The sequence below is a fragment of the Dysidea avara genome, chromosome 12, assembly GCF_963678975.1.
Source record: "Dysidea avara chromosome 12, odDysAvar1.4, whole genome shotgun sequence".
In the NCBI taxonomy this organism is placed as follows: Eukaryota; Metazoa; Porifera; class Demospongiae; order Dictyoceratida; family Dysideidae; genus Dysidea; species Dysidea avara.
Window position 1 is genome coordinate 740,847 of NC_089283.1, and position 18,779 is coordinate 759,625.

An 18,779-nucleotide genomic window follows, 5' to 3' on the forward strand; every position below is an offset into this window, starting at 1 on the left:
CCTGATGAAATCTCAAATGAAGGCATCACCTGTGAGGTTGATATTCATGATGACCCAGAGTACAATGCACATGGGAACTGGACCTGGATTCATACAAGGCAGTTTCAGTTCCTGGTGATCTTTCCTTCCAAGTTAGTTGCCTGTGTGTGCTGAATTTCTCTGCACAACATGCCACACTTTTCTCAGGTAAACTGTTCTTTCACTCAGTAGCTTCAGTTTCTTCATGTGCACGAAGTGTGCCCATTGCACTTTTAACTAGCCATCAGTAAACACAAAAGTAACCACCAATCTTTTGAACAATACCATAGCACTTTACGGGCTCATTTTTCACAGCATATAGCGTGACACTCTCCCTATCCATTACATCTTATTTACATGATACAAGATAAAGTGTTAGGACTGAGGGAAATATCTTGTATGTTTATTCCACAGCAACTAGTTGTCCAGAAGGAGCTTCATTAGAAGATAATTGTAATTCATGTATTGATGGTTTCTATGGTGATCCAAGTAATGGACGCCCTTGTCAAAAGTGTATCTGCAGTGATAACATAGACCTCAGTGTAACTGGTAATTGTAATCAGTTGTCTGGACGATGTCTGAAGTGTGTCAACAACACTGCTGGTGGTAGCTGTGCAGTGTGTGCTGATGGATATTATGGGAATGCACTAAATGATACATGTTCTGGTTAGTACTGATTAGTACCAAGTATAGCGTAACCATCTTCTCTGTAGCCTGTGACTGCCACCCTATTGGGAGCAAGGGTACAAGTTGTAATAAGAATAGTGGACAGTGTTCTTGTAGAAGGAGAGTACAAGGCAGAACTTGTGATGATTGTGAACCCAGCTTTATGCTGACTACAAGAGGATGTCGACTATGTCGTTGTAACAAAGATGGGACTGTTGATGGTACCACTGCCACCTGTCAAATAGTAAGTTATCAACTTCTTTTAGCAACATACAATCCACATGTTCCACTATAGATAGGTGGCCAATGTCCTTGCAAAGTTGGATATGAAGGAATGCAGTGTGACATCAAACAAACTACGTCCGATCTGAGATACAATGGCAATGCATATTCACGTTATATGATTGGTGTTAATATGGTAACCAGTACACAACTAGTGCTCTCCATCAAACTGGAAAATGAGAATGGAATTCTGTTCTACGTTTCTCAGTATGAGAACGGGACTGGAGATTATTTCTTAGCACAATTTGTTAACGGCATATTTGAAGTGTCAGTCAGAGGAGGATCTACACTAACAACTACCAGGTCAGCTAGGCAGGTATATTGGACACGTGCAATTTTTGTGACTCTCTTCCCTCAGAGGAACTGTTGAAATCACAATAGACGTGTGGATTAGGGTAGTAGTTGTCTTGAGAAATGGCGAACTTCGCTTTACAATTACCCCTGAGGGCAGTTCTGTTCCTATTGATGAGAGCTCAACATTATTGCAGAGTAGTTATGTAAGTTTACTAGTAGCTCCTCTGGTCATGTTCATAATATACTTCACTCAGGTGGGCACTTCTAGTATACTATATGTTGGAGGGATACCTCCACCACCTTACGTGTCACCTGTTACAAACACTAACTTCTCAGGATGTCTTCGCAAACCGGTAATCATAGACTAGCAATTCTAGTGTATTCATTTTATTTTTTGATTAGTTTATCTTCTCACTGTCATCGGCAACTGAACAAGACATTGCTGAACCAATAGAAGACCGTAACATTGACTTCTGTACCTAGGGCATGATCCACCACTAAACTCCTCACATTGTTACATTATGACTGGTTTTTTTGTTTGTTGTTAGCACTGCAATAAAACTGCGACATATATTATATCACTCATAATTATTTGAAGCAAAACACAATATATCTGCTGTGTAAATAAACATTTGAGTATGAGTTATATTGTGCAAACTTTACACATCAAAAGCCAGTACTGGCAAAGGCTATATGTAGTTCAACAACTACAAGATACTTGTGAAATGTTTTTTATTGATTTGATTTTTAGTGTACCATCGCACTATTCGGCAATAGGCGAGCTTGCAAAGGCAAACATTATACAAAACATTAACACACAACTCAAAGGGTACAAGGTCATTATTTAATTACAAGCTATCTATACATGATAGTCATGAATCAACAAACCAGTGTGAACTGGAGCAGAAAGTAAGATGAGTAAGGAACTAAATATCATTTACATCACACCTCAGCTCCTACACAGTCAATGTGAGCAGTGGGCAAGCTTCAAATTTTGTTCTCCATAATAAATACAGTAATGTCACCAAATGCCAACCAAATCTGCCAATATGCATGTGACTGTGTGGTGTGAAGCTTGTCTATAATGTCATAGATGCAGCAAACTGGGAGGGGAGGGTACAAGGGGGATGGAGCCCATATTGATATTTAGTTTGTAAGAAGATGAGAACAGTCAGTTGTTATAAAAGAGCAATCAGTGTGTAAAATGTCTTCAGAATTGATACATATCTAGAAGGCTAAACTTCCCTGTGGGGCATTCCCCCAGATGCCTAGAGGGATCAAATTGCAATTGACTGTACCTTATACACTGTTGTACCTATACAGAGCCTCCCAATCTAGTTATCCTCTTGTATACCAATCTGCTTACTTTGACTGTTAGAGGAGGTGGGTGTAGCTGCAGGTAAAGATGACCTCCCTTGTTTCACTACAGTGGTCCCTCGATTATCCGGCCATTGATTAACTGAACTTTCGGTTATCCGAACTGTAGCGATGACTGCTCTATTAGAGTATTTTTATATAATGTGCGTTCTATTAGAGTAATTGAGCAAGGCTCTGTATATAAATGAATGGGCTTTGATTATCCGAACTTTTCGATTATCTGAACACACCCAGGGCCCAACGAGTTCGGATAATCGAGGGACCACTGTACTTTTTATATCTATGAATATGATCCGTGATCCCTTAAAATTCCGATAGTATATTATGTATTTGTAAAAAATGTAATGATCCAGGTACAAGTCTTTGTGTATTACACCCACCTCCTCCAACAGTCAAAGTAAGCAGATTGGTATACATGAGCATAACAAACTATTTTCATGTACTAGTGGACATTTAATTCTTACCTCGGTATATACACTTTTATTTTGCTGTCTAGCTATATAGTCTATAGCTACCCTTTTACTTAACTTATTACATGCCCAAAATGAGCCTCTTGATGTATACCTTGATTTTAGTCACATCGGAGTCTAACTCAGATTGCTTCCAGATCATCTGGGCAATTACAACCAGTACTCCAGTAGTGGTCTAATTTAACTCTGGTACACTCTAATCCTGTGGAACCATGCCAGTCAATATAATAGTTGCCACAAAAAGGGAAAATGTGCTTCATGCTTCATTAGATCTAGAGCAGCCAACGGCCATACAAAGTCGACGTCATTATCAGTTTCTTAAAGGCAATGGTCGTGATTTTCCCTGTTTTTCTCCATGAAGGTATAACTATGAATTGTAAACAGCTTTCACTAGCTTGCATCAAGACCTCAACATCCTCACTGAGCTTTATCTTTCTCCCTTCAGGTACTGAAGCTCCGTCAACCTCTCAGTATGCTCCAAGTATTCATCACAATAACTGAACACTTTGAGTACCACTTCATCATGGTCAATTTAGTCAACATCATAATTAGCTATAGAGTCAATTGCAAACCTCTGATGTTATTAGGACATATCCCAGCCTGTAGCAGCATCTTTCTGTCTTTATTTCTGGAACTGTAAATTGAGGCCATTCACTAGGGAAGAATAATTTAACTACTTTCCAAAATTAGTGCAACACACTAATAAGGGATGTCTATAGTACCAAGAACAATTATTTGATTCAAAGTAAATTTTTCACCCAAACCTCAGACACGACCAAAACAATAATTATTCTGTTTACATTTTAATTAAAAATTACACAATTTCAAGGAATCTATTCTGACCTGGGAAAACTTAAGTGCAGTGTTTAACACATGCTAATCACATGGACAAGGTGTGTGTACTGGTATAGTTGCAGATGACCTATCTTGTTCCCGCCGCATTACGTCTGATCATTTACCAAACTACCAGAACACTTGTTGATATAGATAGCTCATAACCAATTCATGGCACAAAAGCAGCTGAATATAATACCCATTACTTCATGCATAAACTCTACAAAACTCTTTAATTTTCAGACTACTTCACTATTATTAGTGCAATACAAAACTATCACATACTATATGGTACTTAGATGATGCTCCAAACAATTGTAGACTCATGGATGATCAGCCTGGTCAAAAAATCTGACCCATGTACTGTTTCAGGGGCATATGCAGGAATTTTGAAAAGGGCCACTATACAGCTAGGTGACTGTTATATTAGAGTATAAATAGTTTATATTGCCTGACTGCTTTATTAGAGTATCTCAATCTTTTCACCATAATCATAATTCAGAACAATGCTATAAGTGTTGCTGTCATTCAATTTCTTAATATTTCAAGTAGTGTGTAAAATCCAAAGGGGTTTCCTGAAATCCCTGGAAACTCCCCTCGGTATGCCCGGTACAACAAGGAAAACAGGTGCTTTAAGCTAACTTCATGTATGCACATCCCACAAGTCATGATCAAAGCTAACACAGGAAAACATGGTTAGGCCACATAAACTTAATTTTTAGTTTCTCATCCTCCTGCACTCAAAATACCAGTGCGGGAGGGTGGATTTTATTTTATTTTTTACTAACTAGATAGCTGAATTAGCTAGTTAAAATGACTCAGAATGTAGTTTTCTTAGACCGCTCTAGTAAGGTACCAGCTTTAAAAGGTGCAGGATGGCTGCACTAAGTCACCACTGCCTGCCAGTGGTGCAAAATCCTTGATGAGCTTGTAAGAAAAACGGCGGTGCAGGCAGGGATGAGAAACTAATAGTTAAGTTTAAGTGGCCTAATAAATCCATTTTGTACTTTCATAGCTGGCTGGTGTTCAAACCTCATTGTTTGTGGTATAGCTTGTGTGTGTGTGTGTGCTCTTTTATATACCGTAATAACCCTCACAACAATGAACAACTTTACAATACAAATGTCAGTCAACACTGTACGTCTTTAAAAATAGTGTGCCAACTATCAGCAGCTGTAGCCACAGCTAAATGCACTTGAATTTAACCAAAATTACAGGGATTGACAAAGTGTAAATGTTCAGTTGGGAGCCAGGAGTGACCTGTGATGTCACACAACTATGGACAATAAGTCAATAAGTTCCCACAACCCCCTCCGGCCATAAAATTGCCTCTTTCAACATTGAGAGAGTGATTGAAAAAAAAATGATCATGCTTCTTCAATTTGGGACTGCAAAACATCAAGTTGACCATAATTTAATATTAGACAAATCCAAGATCTGTATTCAGTAAACATTGTATTAAAGTTCGTGATTGAACTACAGATCAAAGAACAAAAAGACTACACCTGGGGCAGTTGACATATTTTGTTGTGAATATGTGTGAGGCTTCCCTGTATCTACCTATGGGTGTAACCATCCTGTGACTACTGAGCAAGTGAACAAGTTGTAACAAGTAGGGTGGACAGTGTCCTTGTAGAAGGACAGTACTAGGTAGAGCTTGTGATGACAGGCTTTATGCTGACTACAAGAGGATGTCGACTATGTCGTTGTAACAAAGACTATTGACTACCTAGAGTACCTCTATCACCTGTGGAGTACACTTCTGTTAACAACAGATAATCCACCTGTTCCACTTTATGTAGATAAGGGGCCACTGTCCTTACAAAGTTGGATATGAAGGAGTGCTGTGTCAGACCTAACAAACTGTGTCCAGTCTAAGAGTCAAATCATTACGTTATAACTGTTTTGGTTGACTGGGATAAAAATGCGACATGTATTACACATACGTATATTACTTTGATATATGAAATAAAACATATACCTGATCTGTTAATAAACATTATGTTTCCTTGGTAAACAAGGGGTTTTCCCTTTGAGGTGATCTATTTACAATGTGTGGTGTTAACTTAGTGTCCATTTAGTTGTTGAGTAGTTCTCGGAATAAACACTTCATAGTCATCCACTTTGAAATGGTAGTCACCGGCAAGAGAGACAGGGTATTGATTAGCTTCACCGTATGAGTGAGGAAAGTTGGAGTACGAGTCACTATTCTCATTGGAGTCACTGCTGATAGACAGGTCTGCACCAGCACCAAATATTGGACCAAAACTATAACAATAAACACAGTACAACATGTCTCTTAACAGTCTCCCTACCTGGGGTGGTTGTTGATGGCATAGGAAGTTTTTGATATGACGTATTTTGTAGGAGCACCCTTTGAAGCGTTGACTATTGTAAACAGAAATGACCTGTGTTGGAAGAGATGTAACAAGATGTGATAAAGACACTTCTAAAAAGCGGAGAATATTGACCAATACATAACAGGCTAACTGACTAGCCATTCAATGAGTATAGATTACAATACACCTGTAATATTAGCCCACTGGCCCAACTTACAAAGTTTCACACCTTCTACACCAACAATGGACCCACCATACTTACTAGGGCTGAGCGAGACTACGGTTTGAGCAATATATCGTGATATTTCCAAAGTATCATGATCGCGATAGTGTGTTGTTAACTATCGCGATTTTAATTACATCTGCACATAGTTATAGTGAAAATGGCAACAAGGGTTAGTGCTAATCGAGGTACTAATGGAAACCGCGAAGTTAGTGGGAATACTATTGAATTAATGCCATTAGAGGGCTCTACGAGTGAAGTATGGAAACATTTTGGATTTCCAGGGAGGAATGGAAAGTTTATCGAATGGACAAAAAGAAGCGCACAGATGTTTGTTGTAAATTGTGTTACAGTATTGTGGAAATACATCAAATTTAAGGTCTCACCTTGAGTGAGACCATAATAAATAATTTCAAGAGTTACTAGAAGTCGAGGCAGAAAAAGTGAAGGAGACGAGTGATGGCGGCACTTCCTCTAGTAAGCAACCAAAAATTGCTGAAGCTTTGAAGGATGTGATACTTATTGCTCAAAACTCCAACAGATGGATTCAGTTAACCAAGAGTGTTGCTACTTCATTGGGAAAGACATGCAGCCTTATGACACCATAAACGATCCCGGGGTTGTAAAAATGTTGCACACCTTTGGACTAAGGTATTTTCCACCAGACAGAAAGACCATTGCCACTAACTATATGTCAAAATTGTATGAAGTAGAAAAGAAACATGCAATGGGTCTAGTACAGTCTATTGGTGACAGGGATCACTATGCAGTTACCACTGACTTATGGACATTTAGGGCTAATCACTCTTATTGCTGCCTTACTATTCATTACGTTTCAGCTGATTTCATACTGAGGAGTAACCTGTTGGAAACCAAAGAATTTCCTGAAAGTCACACAGCTGAGAAAGTGGCTGAAGAGTTAAAAGCTATTCTTAATCAATGGGAGCTTTCAGTGGATAACATTGTTGCAGCCACAACAGATAATATAGTCCGTGCTATTTCATTAAATAATTGGACACACATTTCTTGCCTGAGGCATATCTTGAATTTAGCAGTGGAAGCACTGCCAGTAGTCTCTAGAACTGTTGCTCGTTGTCGTCATCCGGTATCCCACTTTTATCATTCGTCCAAGTCTATGTTGTCACTAGGTGGAATTAAAGAGTGCTAGAGCAGCAGCAGCCTTTGTGTGCAGCACTTCTTGCTTTGAAGAAGGGTGATTTAATGGCATCGGATTCTGAGTTTACAGTCATGGAAACATATATAGAGGTCATGAAGCCTTTAGTTACTGTCACAGAAGGAATCAGTGCTCAGAAGTGGGTGAAAATATCTTCCATCTGACCTATAATGTTACTTTAGTTGAACAAGACAACGACACGTCAACAGAAAGCAATCAAATCTGCAATGCAGCTGAATTTACAGAACCGATACACTGGCAGTGTTGAAATGTTTTGTGTACAGATTGTAGAATGAAGAGTTTGCCTTCCTTGTCTGAAACAAAGAGAAAGAGTGCCACTTGGAAAACAATGTCTCATAGCTAAATAAATTTTCAACAAAGGACACTGACTACTTTAGTTGAACAATCCACTGACTATGAACTATCAATTCAGCACTAGCAACACTAGCAACACTACTGTATTCATTATACACTTTAGTTAAGTTGCTAAAATTTGAAATGTATGATGAATTCTAGTCATAGCACTTGCTGATCTCATTCAATGACAGTGAAACTGGCCTCATCCAGTTAGTCAACTATTTAGTGTTACTAATGGTCGACAGAGTGGCAGGATAGTATACAGTTCAGAGTGTGCAGTCTCCTCATACTAAGAGCACTGGAGGTCATGCAAATGACGCATACCCCCCCCAAAATGCCGCCTATAACAACCATCATACCAATATGCTATGTGGTAAAAGAATTGTTATGGATTAGTCTTAGTTTTACTAAGAGTGTTTAAAACGATAAAACTCTTAAACAAATACTAAATTAAAAAAAAAAAAAACTGCCCAAACACAAATTTTAGTCTGCCTACTTGCAGTCACAAAGCTATATAGAGGCTAAACGACACAACATATAACCACCAAACTCACTAATGGTGGTTGCCTTTAGGCTGACAAATGTTTGTCCTCTGTGCCTTTCCTTTTACCTTCAATCATGCTGGTCATCATCTTCATGTAACAAAACCATATAGAGGTGCTAATTTTCCATATTGACACTTTCCGTATTTAGATGCCACACAATTATTAAAGTGCTGCTGTAAGAAGTATTACCACAGACAGTACTAGTAGAAACCATATCTGCAGCTGCATGATGACCATCCTCATTTATGATCTAGCAGGATAGACATTAGGGATTGGAAATGGTGTCACGTGCCAGAAATAGCCGTACTTCGAATGGACATGTGGTTCCTGTAATTTGCACTGCATATGATTTATTGACCATTGATGGAGTTTTGCAGGTTTTGCAAGAGAGATTAGAACCTGTTAGTGATGTGTGCCACCATACTACTAGCTTTGTTTAACTGCTTCAGCATTAGATTAAAGCTTGAAAAATAAATAGTTTTGCTAGACAACAAACATGCGGAGTTATCAGAGCAGAAACATGAGGGTATTACAGCACCAAGCAAAGTTGTAACTAAGGAAATATGCTGCATTTACAATTGGGTTGTGACCTACAAACCCGTTCAATCCTAATGATCTAAGGAGTTCTAAAAATCCATGTATCGTTGATACCAGGAAGTGTGTGCAGTGGATACAAGAATAGAAATGTTCCTTGGTGCAAAAGTGAAACTGAAATGGCACGATATGACAAGCTTCCTCTGTGGGAAAGGCTAATCAGTGGCTTCCACCAAAGCAACTTGTATTGCTCAACCTTACAGAACTTTTATCTTATACAAAACTTATAGTAATGGTCTATAGTAAGAAAAAAGGTCTATTCATACTCTTCAAAGCAATGGCAAGTGAAACGCCCCTCGTATCTAACCAGTGATATCAAATGTACAGGTAGTACACTGGGCGCGTGATGCTGTTTCCAAACCCTATTACAGGTTTTTGTAATTGAATTCGGCGACTTTGCAATTGAATTCGTCCTGTTTGCAATTAAGTTCGTCGCGTTTGTAGTCCCAATTGCAATTGAATTCTTCGGTTTTGCAACTGAATTCGTCCCGTTTGCAATTGAATTCATCCCGTTTGCAATAAAATTTGTTGCTTTTGCAGTTAAATTCATCTGCATCAAGAATGGCAGCTGGAGAAAACACGAAAACATGGTGTAGCAGCTGCTACAAGAACTACAACAGTAGTAAACAACTTTTTATAAGGCAATAATTCTTCCTCTACAGCCTATCCAGCAACATTCCAAACTCTACTGCTCCATTCGCGATGGGTGTGGTCACTCGCAAGTAAGTTAATTAACTTGTCAGACAGTATCAGCTCCGCATACTACCAGCTCCAATTACCTTCTAGTGTCTCAAGTGTAACTCTCCATGGCATAAATAATTCATCTCTTAATGAACGGTTGGTTTCTTGGAGCCATTCTGTTTATGACGAATTGTAATGCAAACACGACGAATTCTAACGCAAAAGCGACGAATTCTATTGCAAAGGCAACGAACTCTACTGCAACGGGACGAAGTCAATTGCAAAGGCGACGAATTCAATTGCAAGAGTCACATATCTATGCTAGCAGTATGATTAAGCAACCAGACATGCCCCTTAAGATCTATTGCAATCAATCATATTGACCACACCTTTTACTGGTAACATGGTGGAAAGGAGGCACAGAAAACCATGTCCCATAACTATTGCATATCGGCTAGTCATCTGAGGCCAACTTGAGATACTCTAATAAAGCAGTCACCTAGCTTAATTAAAAAGCCATGTTCAATAAATTCAATAGAACAGTCACACGTATAACTCATAGCGATATGCTATAATACCAAACAAACTAGAAACTTTTATTTGAGATAAGGACAATGTCAAATACTGTAAAACAATAAGAAGAGGGAATATCCCTACCGTGCATTTTGACTGTAAAGTAGGGATATTCACTTCTTACTGTTATACAGTATTTGGACATTACCCACTACTCTGATCCAGCTTGTTTCAGTACTTTTTATTGCAGCACTATACATTGTCCCTACTCTAGTTTAAAATTCCTATTTTCTCCTATACTTGTTTGTGAACTTTTTTTGCAAGTTCATTACCTCCGAGAGAACACACAAAGCAATATAATAATAATAACTGTACTAACTCTATTGCTACACAGGATTTACGTAACAAAATCTCTAACAACAAAGCAGTAAATAGTGTTGGCCACAGCAAAGAAATGTGTTGAGAAACATAAGCAGTTAAACTTCATTGGTTAACTTTGCTGAAAACAAACACTTATCTCTACAAGAAATATTTTCTTACACCTATACGTATAGTTCTCGGTGATGTTCAACAGTTCACAGAATTGTATATCACCTGAACAGATCAACTTCAGTGAACTTTGACTTGAATCCAACATGTTCACCTGTAGATGGAAACCCTACTACTGGCAGAGAACCAAGGATAAAAGGAAATACAATAGCGCACATACTGTGTGCCTATCATTATACCAAAGGTTTCTTCTTAAGCCAATTCTAAACATTTCTGTGAAAGAAGTAGGACTGTAGCTGTAGCCAATTCTCTGCTATACTTGTTTAAACGCATGAAGTAGAAAATTCCATTAAAATTACTTTAAAATTCTGTAACAAATCCATGGAACGTTTTTGGTAGGGCTGGGACAAATATTAAAATTTACCTTCGAACATTCGCTAATAAAATGTTTGAACATTCGAAGCCTCGGTGTTAGCTTTCAAGTTACAAGTTTTCTTGTATTTATGCACATCCTTTTGAAGTTTTATCTTTCTAATCCTATTTGATAAGCTTGTAAGCATTTGGAAGTGTATAGCAGCAGTACTGAATGATACGATCGATTGATTACAAATGGGAGTGTCCTCTGTACTGCAATCATGCATAGGCAAACACCAATTAACGGCTAAAAGGATGTTTTCTAAGCATTTATAAGGCGTACAAGGCTACAACTACAGTACGGCAACAAGGTAAACTGTGATGGCTTAAAAGTGGGTGTGCACACGAAGATAGATCACGAAGAGATGAACATCAATTGCACAAGATGAATAAGCAGCTGCAATAAAGATGATGTCATTTATTTGTAATTCTTTCATAGACTATGAGTGCATTACGAAGCTTCAAATGATACCTTTATGATTCGAAATTTACTTAGCCTTCAAACCCACAAAACATTTGAAGCTTTGTCCCACCCCTAGTTTTTGGTTGATTTGAAAGCACTTTTGGGTTTGAATTTACCCTACCAATCCTGTCATGTTGTAGTGACAGGAAATTGAGACAAGTTTTGGGGTCGTATAATATCGTGGGCCACGCCCAAACCTTGCTTGTCCCTACTATACAGTACCATCATACTGTACTAGTCGCAGGAACAAGATGTGTGGATACTCAACCCTAGCTCCTACCTTAGCCATAACTCAGCTCTAACCTCAATAAGTAGTACCATTTACCGCCACTCTTCTAATATATCCATGCTACTAATAGTGACACAGTGGGACCTGATATGTGAACAACAGATGTGATTGTTCTATTAGAGTATTTCATTAACAGGTATGAACAGAGCTTTGCATTGAAATGAATTAATGGACTTCATTTGCCGACAACAATCTGAACACTTTAAAGCATGATTGAAGTGGCGTGCAAGTGTTAGGACTAGCCCCAGTGTAATACATGTAGATTATGATGGATAGCTACACACAACAATAACATGAACAATTGCAGTGGATGTCATCAAGTACTTGGCACATCAACACACAAATCATCCTAATAGAACACACACCACACCCAGGCTTACTTTTGTGAGCTAATATATCTTCCTTTTTTATACCGGCTTGACCATGATGTGTCAGTGTAGCCACCAAACAGGTTACCATTAGCTGACTACACACAGTACGTTATTATATCATGTGGTACAGTGTGGACACGTCACCTTAACAAGAGTTAATGTTGGTCCCCTTTCGTCACATTTCTCATGAAAGTGTTTAGCCGAGAAACCATCACGCGATCCTCGATACAACATGATCCACACTTGAGAACTAGTTCCGTACCTGTAGTGTATCATAACAACAGGCATATTGTTATTTGATGCTCACCATTCATTGATGGTTGACTGGAACTGATCTTGTCCTAGCAGCAACATGGAGTCTGGGAAGAATGAGCGGGAACTGCGAGGCTTAAGTTGCTCATTTCCAGAAGTATTGGGAGCCATTCCTGGTACTGCAGCATGACGATACCTAAAATAGAACAAGTGTGTAGGCTAGTATACCGGCTGTATGTGGAGCAGCAGGGCTGCATAACTAGTTGCTTTTAACGGATTACAAGAAGAGATTGCTGGTGTGATATGAATCCCCATTTTGACTTTCCAGGTAAGGTAAAATTCAGATGAAAATCACATCTCACTTAGTAGAGTCAATAAAGGATTGGCGGCATACATGTGTCACCCTAGTGATCCCTTCTTGTTTGATATTTCCTTTACAAATATTTCCTTCAATACAACTTACACACTACACAGATAAACACACAGACAGACACCTTGCTAGGGTTTGCTCCATGGTCAATAGTCCAGTTGGCTCCACTTCCTTAGCAAACACTTCACTGCTAATCTGCAGCAGTCGAATGTGCTCTATAACCTCTGCAAGTGCCTGCAACAGGGCAGCAGCATCATGTGATCCAGCTACAAACACTAAGCCCCACCCCTTTAACATTTAGCCGATCATCATCCGTCCACTGTGAGTAGCCACCAGAGCAGCCAGCCTGATTCTCACCCCAGTGGATCACACTACGCCACACATCTTCTTCGGATAACACAAGCTAACAATGGACACATAAAGACATCAAGGATTACTTGGAGGACAATTGAAAATTATAATTAAGATAATATGATTATCAAGAAAATGAGTTGGCCAATATTGAGATAATAACAAATCCGTGTTGAGTAAGATGGTAGAGTTGTGAGAAAGGCCTACAACTGTTAGTGATATTCATTAAACGAGACCATTTGGAAAATATGGTCCTTTGAGCAATATCATTGCTGGCCTTTACATGAAACTGTGACTTTCCATGATTCATTGCCACTGTTACAATGATGTATGGGACCACACTATAATACCAGTCTTGACCATACACTGTCTGATTATAATGCTTGCGACCACAAATCGAAACAACCAAAATCTTTGCTATACACAAACACTTCAATTGCTAACAAATTGAACATTTTCTGTTATAACACACTAACAATATTGTAATCACTCCTAGCAACAGCTTCCATATTAGGAAAATACAAGCAAAAAGCCCTCCAAAAACTACACAGCAGCTGGTTAGTACATTATACACATGTAGTCACATTTAGTTAGTGCTGCCAATAGGACTCTACAATACACCAGTATTAACCAAATCTGTGATACCAAGATATTGAAACATCAAACATGTACGATAGTAGTGGAAACACAAAGAATTCAAACTCTGAAAGTGTTTTAGTGGTCACCAGTAATTCCCAAGTGAGAAATTAACAAAATAAACACCTGTCAATTATGCTCTAGATTGACAGGCTGTACTTGCATTTCTGTCCAACCCACATGGTGTGGAGAGTGACATCACTAGCGTGATGTGAACTAAGGTTCTTGTGATAATGATCAAATCTATGCTCACACTCCACGCGAGCATATTACACAACTTGATCACTATTGCAAATGTCAGTAACACAGTATGATACAGACGCCATACCCTACACACTAACGCTCACATCTTGGTGACAAATTCTACACCTACCCACAATGAGTGCAGGAGGGAAAAGAGGAACCACACCCACAACAGTTAACAATTAAGGGATAGACATTGTGTCAAGTTGTAAAGTTCATATTGGTACAAGTTGTTGGCCCCAGAGACTTTGTGAATTTAAAGTTGACTACTTCATTCTGATCCGTCAAATCTTTTCTTTCATCAAAGTTTCCTGTTGTACAATAGTATAAGTAGTTAGCCTGATTTTGTAACCATGCAGTATAGTACAATATGTACCGGTGTGGAGTGGGTATGAATAGCAGCGAAATTTATTAGCCAGCACTTCAGCACATGTAGGGGTACAGATACAGTTTTGTGATTTTTAGCCCAATCGATCTGTAAAAGCTGATAATGAAGTGATAACCTGTCAACCTTTTCTGCTGTCAAAGTCTCCTGTATACACATCTAGTAACTAATGACAGCTAGTGTCACCAACATGTGCTGTGTAGATAACTGACAGCCAGCCATCACTGGAGTTACCATAGCATGGGTGTAACCACATCAAAGAAGTCAATAAGAGGCAACACAATCAGATCAAAGGAAGTCAACAAGATCAATGGCGTCAATTAACCACATCAAAGTAAGTCAACAAACTGAATGCACAAGATGAATACGTTCATTGCATTCCAGTGTCTGCAATGTAACACAAACCAACAATATTTATTGGACCATCTAAACTTTCGTATTAAAAGCTGTCAAGAAAACAGCCCTCCATATTTAGCAAATGAAACGCCTCTATAGTAAGGACACAAACAAGGACTTTCTGAAAATAGTAACCACTAAAATATGTCCGCATTATAAACACATATCGTAATATGATACCTTATCGCTGCTAATGAGCTGGATAAGAGTTTCCCGTGACAGTTGTAAGAATCCTTCAGTCTCCACTACTTCTTTAGCATGTAGCTCAATATACATCACACAGCGATCGACTACAGTGTTGAAACAGCTGGAGCCTTTTTGGACCAAGTTAACTGCCATTGTTAGTACGTTGCACACATTTGTGGTGTTGAGTTGTGCCATGATACGGTCAACGCAGTGTGTTTCCAGTGCTGCCAGTCCAAATATGGAACACAGCTCTAGTACTTGAAAGACCTCTGGGGTGCTCACTTCAATCTGAGGAGGGAAGAACAAATTATTAACTAGTCCAAACAGCAGCAAATTGTGTGGCCACTGCAATAGGCTAGACCTATCTTCATCAGTTACATCTGATAAGCATGTTCTATCTTCATCAGTTACATCTGATAAGCATGTTTGAAAAGCTATGGGAACTAGAAGCATCACTTGTCATCTGGAACACATGTAAAGCTACAGTATTAGTAGGGCTACGTTGGTTGGTTGGTCACCACTAGAGGACTATTTCAGTACCCTTAAGATTAGTACCCCAGTTCTACATAGAGCTCTTGATAAAAGCCCCATATTTATGCTGGATCTTACAGATTTCTTACTGGCTGTATTAGACAGGTCACTTTAGAGTTTCAATGAGTAGGCCTCTGCACATCTAAGCTCATATATGCAGGTAAAGCTTTATAGAAACACTAAATATAAAAAAAATCATATGTCTAAATATTTTCAGTGAAGTATCACCACCTCTCTATGGTCATACTACTACTACAGTGGAATATTCAGTTGTATTGTAGTGTCTTGTACAAACACTTATAATGTAATTGATAAGATATTAGCAGAAATAGCATCTGGTGTGTTTGTGTATACATGTCCTTGTCAAGCTAATCTAATCGGTGTCACTCTACTGGACTCACCATATCTTCTTACAATGTAAACACACTAGGACAAGCCCAAGCTTTGATGTACTATTTTATGCCCAATGGACCAGACTACCATGTTGTAGTTGATATGCATGACCAATAACATTACCAGAATTGAGGGGTTTTCTTACCTCTCCAGTGTAGAGGTATTTCACTACCTTCTTCACCGTCTCTTTGGAGTGTTTCCCTAGCTTTACTTGTATCATACGTGTGGCGGTCATCAGCCATTCTTCCTTCTTCTGTTTGTAGTTCTCGCAGCGCGCTAGGACTATCAGTTTGTGCGCCGGTACTCTCTCCTCGCGCACACCAACTAGAAACACCAGATCACAGCTTGACTCATCTTTGAATAACGTGTATAGGTCCTTCACAAGTGCCTGAGTTAATGTCGATATGCCGGGTGATGTCTTGAGGCTGGAAGTACGCTGTGGAGTACCGCCACTCATTGCTAATACACGTGATATTGGTAACGTTGCTGCAGTGATAAAGGTTGATCCCTCCCTCACATTTACAAGTGTGCACAGGAGCGGGTGATAATCTCTTAAGTACTTTTCAAAATCTATAGAGTTTTGAGAACGGGTAGCCGCGTTCAAAAAGTTGTGCTCTAATAAATTCGGTCAGAAGTTGCAAAATGAAGCGAGCAGACCAGGACAGCTGGGATATGATAGTTCTACACAGACAGAATCACAAGAGTATGATGGAGCGACTTCGTAGTAGACAGAAGCTGAGAAGACTAGTCTCACGTGAGGAAGAGCAGTCAACCCCGCCACTGTCACCCCGTCAGGAAGAGGACACGATTACTGCACAACTGGTGGACCCTAAAATAGAGTCTAAACTATTAAGCCTGTTAGCCGAGTCGCTAACACTAGTCCCACTGCAAATGGACACGGTGGTGAAGAAACTACAAGCTAAATTGACTGACTGCAAGGCTAGTATTAGTGATGTTCACGTGATTCTTGAGAAATTCTCAGCACAGAACCTGATCACCCTGGAGGATGAATCACATGATGTTAGCAACATTAACAGCAAAGTGTTAGACGTTGCCGGCTTGTTAGAAGAAGAGGTGAAATTGGCTGAGGAAGACCATGATGATAAGGACCTAATCGGTCAGAGTAATGAACCACCTACTGAAACCAGATCTGGTGTAAAGCGTAAAAGAACTGGTGAGATACCTTTAGAGACAAAAAAACCAAAAGTGTTGGCTATTGAAGAATTATTGAAAATCCCAAGTGTAAGGGAAGCAGCCAATCGTAAAGTTACTGAAGAAGTTCAAGAGTTACTCAATGCCAGTACAACAATGGAACAACAAAACTTGAACAAGTTCAAATCACAGGGGATATCTAAAGTGAGAGAATTCTGCACAAATGGCACTCGTGAGGAATGCCGCAGAGCAAACAGGAGCTCCAAAGCTTGTAACAAACTACACTTCATCCGTGTCATACAGAAGCACACTGATAAGAGTCTGGGAGATTGCTCATTCCTAAACACTTGTTTCCACACTGACACTTGCAAGTATGTACACTACAAAGTTGATGAAGTGTACGATGATCGTGAGGAAGAAAGCAGAGCCAGGGAACTAAAGAAGAAAGATGCCACCATTAAACCAATTCATGGCCTACAGACTGTGATAGTTCCAGCACAGTGGGTTTGTTGTGATCTTCGTTTCCTTGACTTGAAAGTGTTAGGAAAGTTTTCAGTGATAATGGCTGATCCTCCTTGGGATATTCACATGGAGTTACCATATGGGACAATGTCTGATGATGAAATGAGAAAGCTACCCATCCCAGTGTTACAAGATGACGGGTTCATATTTCTCTGGGTGACTGGTCGTGCTATGGAGCTAGGAAGGGAGTGTCTAGCTGTGTGGGGTTATGAGAGGGTGGACGAAGTTGTGTGGGTGAAAACTAACCAACTACAACGTCTCATTCGTACAGGGAGGACTGGCCATTGGATAAACCATGGCAAGGAACACTGTTTAGTAGGAGCTAAAGGTAAACAACTGTATGACTAGAAATTTTGAGGGAGACCAAATTATTGAGTGTTAAAACTTTCAAGTGCAATTGCAAAAATATTTTTTTGTTTGCACAAAAACTTGTACATACTGCTGATTGTGGGGATAGAATTTTTAGTTTGTCCCTCACTATCCATTCTGCACATCACCTCACTATTGTCCCTCTTCTTGTCTGTATTAGGAAATGTGGAGCATTTCAACAGGGGAGTTGATGGTGATGTTATAGTGACAGAAGTCAGGGACACTAGTCACAAACCTGATGAGATATATGGTATCATAGAGAGGCTGGCTCCAGGGATGAGGAAGATTGAGTTGTTTGGGCGACAACATAATGTCCAGCCTAACTGGGTAACCCTTGGCAACCAGCTGGATGGTGTGAACTTAGTAGAAGGAAAAGTAAAGGATGACTTTTATGCCAAGTATCCTGGTGGGAATGCCATGCAGCCCCCCACAACTTCTGTACCTCCTGTATTACCAATTAATTAGTGAAATAAACTGTTATTAATTGCAATATAACCAGACAACTTGGTTGAGTTCTTACGTGTAAGCATAGATCGTATATTCTTCGGGTACGAAGAATATACGATCTATGGTGTAAGGACAGCACAAGGAACCAGAATA

General features: G+C 39.3%; 3 protein-coding genes across 3 annotated transcripts in view; 2 read left to right on the forward strand and 1 right to left on the reverse strand.

Moving 5' to 3' along the window:
• LOC136241382 (uncharacterized) overlaps positions 1 to 1,889 on the forward strand; it is an 84,779-nt gene extending 82,890 nt beyond the window's left edge. Inside the window, exons 46-51 of the mRNA XM_066032572.1 lie at positions 433 to 684; positions 732 to 928; positions 980 to 1,269; positions 1,325 to 1,463; positions 1,515 to 1,613; positions 1,663 to 1,889. Of these exons, the coding sequence (XP_065888644.1) occupies positions 433 to 684; positions 732 to 928; positions 980 to 1,269; positions 1,325 to 1,463; positions 1,515 to 1,613; positions 1,663 to 1,743 (1,058 nt within the window). The 3' untranslated portion in view covers positions 1,744 to 1,889. The remainder of the gene's footprint in view (positions 1 to 432; positions 685 to 731; positions 929 to 979; positions 1,270 to 1,324; positions 1,464 to 1,514; positions 1,614 to 1,662) is intronic.
• Positions 1,890 to 5,830: 3,941 nt separating this feature from the next.
• LOC136241418 (kelch-like protein 3) lies at positions 5,831 to 16,739 on the reverse strand. Its single transcript, XM_066032626.1, has 9 exons — positions 16,282 to 16,739; positions 15,207 to 15,500; positions 13,302 to 13,418; positions 13,140 to 13,249; positions 12,701 to 12,841; positions 12,538 to 12,655; positions 12,403 to 12,488; positions 6,257 to 6,349; positions 5,831 to 6,209 (listed from the first exon to the last, which is right to left on the reverse strand). Exons 1-9 carry the CDS (start codon positions 16,591 to 16,593, stop codon positions 6,008 to 6,010), a joined length of 1,473 nt encoding a protein of 490 aa, XP_065888698.1. The 5' UTR covers positions 16,594 to 16,739; the 3' UTR covers positions 5,831 to 6,007.
• Positions 16,726 to 18,682, forward strand: LOC136241417 (N6-adenosine-methyltransferase subunit METTL3-like). Its single transcript, XM_066032625.1, has 2 exons — positions 16,726 to 18,138; positions 18,340 to 18,682. The coding sequence occupies exons 1-2, from the start codon at positions 16,779 to 16,781 to the stop codon at positions 18,642 to 18,644; spliced, it is 1,665 nt and encodes a 554-aa protein (XP_065888697.1). The 5' UTR covers positions 16,726 to 16,778; the 3' UTR covers positions 18,645 to 18,682.
• Positions 18,683 to 18,779: the final 97 nt, after the last annotated feature.

Coding starts and splice junctions, on each gene's coding strand:
- LOC136241418 (XM_066032626.1), bottom strand. CDS start 16,593: ATGAGTGGCGGTACTCCACAGCGTACTTCCAGCCTCAAGACATCACCC. Junction 12,656..12,700: donor CAGTCAACCATCAATGAATG/GTGAGCATCAAA, acceptor GATACACTACAG/GTACGGAACTAGTTCTCAAG. Junction 12,489..12,537: donor CAACATTAACTCTTGTTAAG/GTGACGTGTCCA, acceptor TACTGTGTGTAG/TCAGCTAATGGTAACCTGTT.
- LOC136241417 (XM_066032625.1), top strand. CDS start 16,779: ATGAAGCGAGCAGACCAGGACAGCTGGGATATGATAGTTCTACACAGA. Junction 18,139..18,339: donor CTGTTTAGTAGGAGCTAAAG/GTAAACAACTGT, acceptor TGTCTGTATTAG/GAAATGTGGAGCATTTCAAC.